The sequence below is a fragment of the Megalobrama amblycephala genome, unplaced genomic scaffold (genome assembly GCF_018812025.1).
Source record: "Megalobrama amblycephala isolate DHTTF-2021 unplaced genomic scaffold, ASM1881202v1 scaffold383, whole genome shotgun sequence".
Taxonomy (NCBI): Eukaryota; Metazoa; Chordata; class Actinopteri; order Cypriniformes; family Xenocyprididae; genus Megalobrama; species Megalobrama amblycephala.
In genome coordinates this window covers 157,511-164,260 of record NW_025953352.1, presented here as the reverse complement: position 1 = coordinate 164,260, position 6,750 = coordinate 157,511, and the positions used below count along the sequence as shown (strand labels likewise).

Here is a 6,750-nt window from a genome sequence, read left to right as displayed (position 1 = left end):
TCGAAGCCTTCTGAGCGACAATAACGGCCCGCAGGTCCGTTTTGCCCTTGGGAGGCTTCTTCTGAGCGGACCGACCCGATCCCCAAGCTGTTTGCGGGGGGAGAACGGGCGGCCACGCTCACTTTTTGTTGCGCTCTGTGGTGCGCTGAGGAGCTCGTGGACGGCCGAGGCTGCTCCCGCTCAGCAGCCTCGGGGGGAACTATAGAGCGGCGGGGAATGAACCTCTGGAACGCCGCTGCCTGTTTTTTAGACTCCTGGAACCTCTCGACGACTGTATTTACAGCGTCGCCGAAGAGGCCCACAGGGGACAGCGGCGCGTCCATAAGGGCAGCTTTGTCTCGCTCCCTTATGTCCGAGAGGTTCAGCCACAGATGTCTCTCCGTGGCCACCAAGGCTGCCATAGACCGGCCAATTTCTTTGGCCGTCTCTTTGGTGGCACGGAGAGCTAGATCAGTTGCCATCCTGATCTCTTGGATGCAATCAAATGTGGCCTCCCCGCTCTCATCAATCTCCCCCAGCAGGTCCGCTTGATAGGCTTGGAGTAGCGACATAGTGTGTAAACACGCCGCTGCCTGACCTGCTGCCGTATATGCTTTGCCCACCAAGTTAGATGTAGTTCTTAGCGGCTTGGTGGGTAACGTCGGTGCTTTCAGCGACGACGCCGACTCGGGTGAGAGATAGCCCACAAGCGTCTCTTCAACCCGGGGCATCGCCGCGTAACCGTGCTGTCTCAACCCTATTATATTACTATATACAGACGTTTGTGGGCTGTATACACGATGCTGCACGGGCCTTTTCCACGACCTCGACACCTCAGTGTGGAGGTCCGTGAAAAAAGGCAAACCCCGACGCTGGGGTAGCGACCGAGCGGGCAGAAAGCGCTCATCCAACTTGCTCTTAGGTCTCGACTCTGCCGGCTCTGCTGGCCAATCGATCTTTAATTTTTGCAACAGCCCTGGTCACTACCTCCAGGAGCTCCTCATACGCTGGGGAAGAGGATGGCGGGTCCTCATCCCCAGCCTCGACGCTCACCACATCAACCTCCTCGGAGGAAGAGAGATGAAGCGCCGGTGCCTCTCTCTGGGGGGAAGAAACCGCTACGCGTGCTTCCGACACCCGGGGAGAGGCACTGGGCTGGCGGGTAAAGGGTGAGATAAGGCTGGGCCCGTCTCAACCCCCTCCGCCAGCTCCATTTGCGAACCCCACGACAAAAGCCGGCGCTGCGCCTCAGCAGCAGCAGGACCCGACCCGCGAGGAAAGCTCGCCGAGGCACCCTCCTCGAAGAGTGCCCGGCGAGATCTCAACACTCTGAGGGTTAGTTTCTCGCAATGCACGCAGACAGCTCCCTCGAGAGCTGCCTGGGCATGCTCAACCCCAGACAAACGACACACATATCGTGAGTGTCCCCATCCGGAATATATCTGGGACAGGGATGCACACACTTCTTGAATCGTTTTTCTTCCGCCATTATACTGTCTTTCTTATATATATATATGGTGTAGTGCAACTCTTGTCCTCAGACGAAGAGATATTTTGTCTTTTTTCAATAATAAGGAGACAAACAACACCAAATAAGACAGACAAGATAACATAGAGCGCTTTGTTGAAGACACAGAAGCAGCGTGCTCTGCATCCGGGTATGCTTTATAGTTTCCTGGTCCGTGACGTCACCCGTCTCTGACGTCTCGCTACGCGATTGGTTAGATACATGAGTGCTTCAGTGACGACATCACGCAGAAGGTTCCGAATGCGTTACCACGCAGCGTCGATAGTTCCCTCGAAAGGGAACCTGAATCTTATTTACAGTTGAGCTTTACTTGGCACTGTGTAGTTGAGTGTACCTTCAGCCTCTTAAAAAATCCAATTCAGGCTTGTAGATTGCAGTGGGCAAGTCTTATTACACAATTCCAGAAATATTTGCCAGATTGTAGTAGTCTGCTGTACTTATTACAACCTTGCACTCAGAAGCAGCCTGTTAGCTCTGGGCAAATTCCGATGTGCAGTAATTTTGTGGCCATATTACTCAAGCTTGATTACCTTATTTCTGTAATTCTTGCTGTCAGTCAGGTGCTAAAATCATATCAGAAACATAATAATAGACAACACTAATAAACAAGCACAATTCATTCATAGTGACTTCCCCTTTGACAATTTTAACCAGTGCAGTGTTTGTTTGTGAGCTTATGTTTGTCAGAAGAACTAAAGGATTCCTTGTCACTTACATTTTTCCTAGTGCCAGCTAATTTCCTACCATTTGGGAATGGAGAAATAGTGACCCCCGTTTGGATAACGGAAGCTCTGAAGCCATTATATTGCAGCAGCCTTTGAAATATTTTGGACGCACGCACAATCAAACCTTTGTAAGCATTGTTTAGTTGTCCTTTTGTATATCTAGATACATTTTTCTTCTACTTGCATCTAAAATCACGAGTCTTTTTAAATTAAAGGACTGTAACTGCTTGCTTTATTTTGTTCCGACTTTGAGATCTTAATGTACAAGTTTGTGTAATTGTAAAATTCAGAGGACTATCGATTTGTAGAATCAACTAGTAGAAATTGTGGCTCATTCTACCTCTTCATTCTTTCTGCATATTTCCTCTTACGAAAAATGAACGTGTATTTTGGATGAATTTTAGGTGAACAACAATGGCCTTCTGACATTTACGGAGCAACTGTCCGACCCCATCCCCCTTCTGAACTGTGGAAGAGACTTCATTGCTCCTTTTTGGACTCACCTTGACAATAGACGTGGAGGAACTATCTCCTATAGGGAGGATACAAGCAGTGCTGTACTGGCACAAGTCACCGCGGCTGTCAAGCAATACTTCCCTAACATAACCTTCAGTGCTTCGTCAGCTTTGGTTGCTACCTGGGACAATGTGCCATACTCTAGTGGTGGAGGGGTAAGATCGAATCGTTGTTTATGGGTGATTTAGTGTTGTCCTGTGAAGGGTGAAGATTTTGAATGCTGTCTGTTGGTATTTTAAAGGTGGTTACTTTCCAAGTGGTTTTAGTCTCCAACGTTCATCGCACTTTCATCCTCATCAACTACGGAGACATTGCAGAAACAGAACAAATTTGGCTGGTGAGTGGAGACGGGTCCTTTGTTGTTTTTGCTAATGATAGAAATGACAAGGAATTGCCCTTGCCTCACTTCATTCCTTACATTCTAGCAAAAGACAGTTATATCTGGAACAGGTTGAGGACCTAAACACGATTGATTTACTGTACTTCTACAGGCTGGTTACAACACGGCGGACTCTGTCAATTCTTTCACGATTCCGGTAACCCGTGCCCCAGAACTCTCATCCAGCAGCAATATCAATGTGAATGGTCGCAGCTCCTTCCATGTTGATGGCTCACCGAACTGTAAGCCAATGCAAACAGAAGCTCAAGCTTAACCTGTACTATCTACAGGCTTGTTTTTCATCAGCAGAGCTAAATAATTTCTTCCCACCTATCCTTTTCTTAGTGCCAACTAATTTCCTAGCTTCTGGGGATGGAAAAATAGTCAAGCCCACTGCCGATGATGGAAGCTCTGATGTCATTTTCTTGCAGCAGCCTTTCAAATACTTTGGACGCACGTACAATCGGATCTTTGTAAGCGTCACATTCCACCCCCGCGCAAACATTAAGTTACGAGTTATTTACATGCTCCTCTTTTCTTCACATGTCTCTTTAAAATCCTTTTGAAAAATGTGATCCTAAAATTTAGGTGAACAACAATGGCCATCTAACGTTTACCGAGCCGCTGTCTGCCTACAAGCCCTCTCTGGATTCCGGAAGAGACATCATTGCTCCTCTTTGGACTCGCCTTGACAACAGACGCGGAGGAACTATCTCCTATAGAGAGGATACAAGCAGTGCTGTACTGGCACAAGCCACTGCGGCTGTTAAGCGATACTTCCCTAGCATACCTTTTGCTGCTACTTCAACTTTTGTCGCTACCTGGGACAGTGTGCCATACTATAATGGTGGAGGGGTAAGGCCTACAATAATCTCTGATTTTCAATGACTGGTCCGTCTTGGTTTGTTTGGAAGGTTTTGAATGCTGTCTACTGCTGTTTTGAAGGTGGCCACTTTCCAAGTGCTTTTAGCCTACAATGTTCATCGCTCTTTCGTCCTGATCTACTATGGAGATGTTGCAGAAACAGGACTACCTTGGCAGGTAAGTGGAGTAGCCTGCTGCTTCTCGTGCACTGTACAAATGACAAAAAAAAAACAATACTAATAGACAATTTAAAAGGAATTGCTCATGAATGCAGAAAAGGGGTTCTTCCTCTTTTTTTTTTTTTTTAAATAGAATGACAACATAAAGTATTTTGTTTACTCCTACAGGCTGGCTTTTACACTGTGGACACTATCAGTTCTTTCACAATTCCAGCATCCAGCGCCCCAGAACTCTCGTCAAGCAGCAATATCAACGTGACTGCTTGCTGGTCTTTCCATGTCGATGGTTCACCAAACTGTAAGCTCACGAGCTGTACTATTGGTTACGACAAGGTTCTCAGGGGTGAATTCACTAAAATTTTGTGCCACTGTAGCACGCCGTGTTTGAGCACAAAACCTGAATCTTATTTACAGTTGAGCTTTACTTGGCACTGTGTAGTTGAGTGTACCTTCAGCCTCTTAAAAAATCCAATTCAGGTTGTAGATTGCAGTGGGCAAGTCTTATTACACAATTCCAGAAATATTTGCCAGATTGTAGTAGTCTGCTGTACTTATTACAACCTTGCACTCAGAAGCAGCCTGTTAGCTCTGGGCAAATTCCGATGTGCAGTAATTATGTGGGCATATTACTCTAGCTGGATTACCTTATTTATATAATTCTTGTTGTCAGTCAGGTGCTAAAATCATATCAGAAACATAAAAATAGACAACACTAATAAACAAGCACAATTCATTCATAGTGACTTCCCCTTTGACAATTTTAACCAGTGCAGTGTTTGTTTGTGAGCTTATGTTTGTCAGAAGAACTAAAGGATTCCTTGTCACTTACATTTTTCCTAGTGCCAGCTAATTTCCTACCATTTGGGAATGGAGAAATAGTGACCCCCCGTTTGGATAACGGAAGCTCTGAAGCCATTATATTGCAGCAGCCTTTGAAATATTTTGGACGCACGCACAATCAAACCTTTGTAAGCATTGTTTAGTTGTCCTTTTGTATATCTAGATACATTTTTCTTCTACTTGCATCTAAAATCACGAGTCTTTTTAAATTAAAGGACTGTAACTGCTTGCTTTATTTTGTTCCGACTTTGAGATCTTAATGTACAAGTTTGTGTAATTGTAAAATTCAGAGGACTATCGATTTGTAGAATCAACTAGTAGAAATTGTGGCTCATTCTACCTCTTCATTCTTTCTGCATATTTCCTCTTACGAAAAATGAACGTGTATTTTGGATGAATTTTAGGTGAACAACAATGGCCTTCTGACATTTACGGAGCAACTGTCCGACCCCATCCCCCTTCTGAACTGTGGAAGAGACTTCATTGCTCCTTTTTGGACTCACCTTGACAATAGACGTGGAGGAACTATCTCCTATAGGGAGGATACAAGCAGTGCTGTACTGGCACAAGTCACCGCGGCTGTCAAGCAATACTTCCCTAACATAACCTTCAGTGCTTCGTCAGCTTTGGTTGCTACCTGGGACAATGTGCCATACTCTAGTGGTGGAGGGGTAAGATCGAATCGTTGTTTATCGGTGATTTAGTGTTGTCCTGTGAAGGGTGAAGATTTTGAATGCTGTCTGTTGGTATTTTAAAGGTGGTTACTTTCCAAGTGGTTTTAGTCTCCAACGTTCATCGCACTTTCATCCTCATCAACTACGGAGACATTGCAGAAACAGAACAAATTTGGCTGGTGAGTGGAGACGGGTCCTTTGTTGTTTTTGCTAATGATAGAAATGACAAGGAATTGCCCTTGCCTCACTTCATTCCTTACATTCTAGCAAAAGACAGTTATATCTGGAACAGGTTGAGGACCTAAACACGATTGATTTACTGTACTTCTACAGGCTGGTTACAACACGGCGGACTCTGTCAATTCTTTCACGATTCCGGTAACCCGTGCCCCAGAACTCTCATCCAGCAGCAATATCAATGTGAATGGTCGCAGCTCCTTCCATGTTGATGGCTCACCGAACTGTAAGCCAATGCAAACAGAAGCTCAAGCTTAACCTGTACTATCTACAGGCTTGTTTTTCATCAGCAGAGCTAAATAATTTCTTCCCACCTATCCTTTTCTTAGTGCCAACTAATTTCCTAGCTTCTGGGGATGGGAAATAGTCAAGCCCACTGCCGATGATGGAAGCTCTGATGTCATTTTCTTGCAGCAGCCTTTCAAATACTTTGGACGCACGTACAATCGGATCTTTGTAAGCGTCACATTCCACCCCCGCGCAAACATTAAGTTACGAGTTATTTACATGCTCCTCTTTTCTTCACATGTCTCTTTAAAATCCTTTTGAAAAATGTGATCCTAAAATTTAGGTGAACAACAATGGCCATCTAACGTTTACCGAGCCGCTGTCTGCCTACAACCCCTCTCTGGATTCCGGAAGAGACATCATTGCTCCTCTTTGGACTCGCCTTGACAACAGACGCGGAGGAACTATCTCCTATAGAGAGGATACAAGCAGTGCTGTACTGGCACAAGCCACTGCGGCTGTTAGGCGATACTTCCCTAGCATACCTTTTGCTGCTACTTCAACTTTTGTCGCTACCTGGGACAGTGTGCCATACTATAAT

At 45.5% G+C, this 6,750-nt stretch overlaps 1 protein-coding gene across 1 annotated transcript; it reads left to right on the top strand.

The window, feature by feature from the left end:
* Positions 1–998: 998 nt before the first annotated feature.
* On the top strand, positions 999–6,244 carry LOC125261247. Its single transcript, XM_048179863.1, has 13 exons — positions 999–1,141; positions 2,267–2,360; positions 2,637–2,903; positions 2,990–3,085; positions 3,240–3,369; positions 3,473–3,600; positions 3,716–3,982; positions 4,073–4,168; positions 4,339–4,468; positions 5,011–5,138; positions 5,415–5,681; positions 5,768–5,863; positions 6,018–6,244. Exons 1-13 carry the CDS (start codon positions 999–1,001, stop codon positions 6,177–6,179), a joined length of 2,004 nt encoding a protein of 667 aa, XP_048035820.1. The 3' UTR covers positions 6,180–6,244.
* Positions 6,245–6,750: the final 506 nt, after the last annotated feature.

What these genes read in the sequence shown, in the direction of transcription:
- LOC125261247 (XM_048179863.1), top strand. Translation starts at nt 999, where the DNA reads ATGGCGGGTCCTCATCCCCAGCCTCGACGCTCACCACATCAACCTCCT. An exon ending in CATACTCTAGTGGTGGAGGG is followed by an intron (nt 2,904 to 2,989) that starts GTAAGATCGAAT and finishes GGTATTTTAAAG; the next exon opens with GTGGTTACTTTCCAAGTGGT. An exon ending in AAACAGAACAAATTTGGCTG is followed by an intron (nt 5,864 to 6,017) that starts GTGAGTGGAGAC and finishes GTACTTCTACAG; the next exon opens with GCTGGTTACAACACGGCGGA.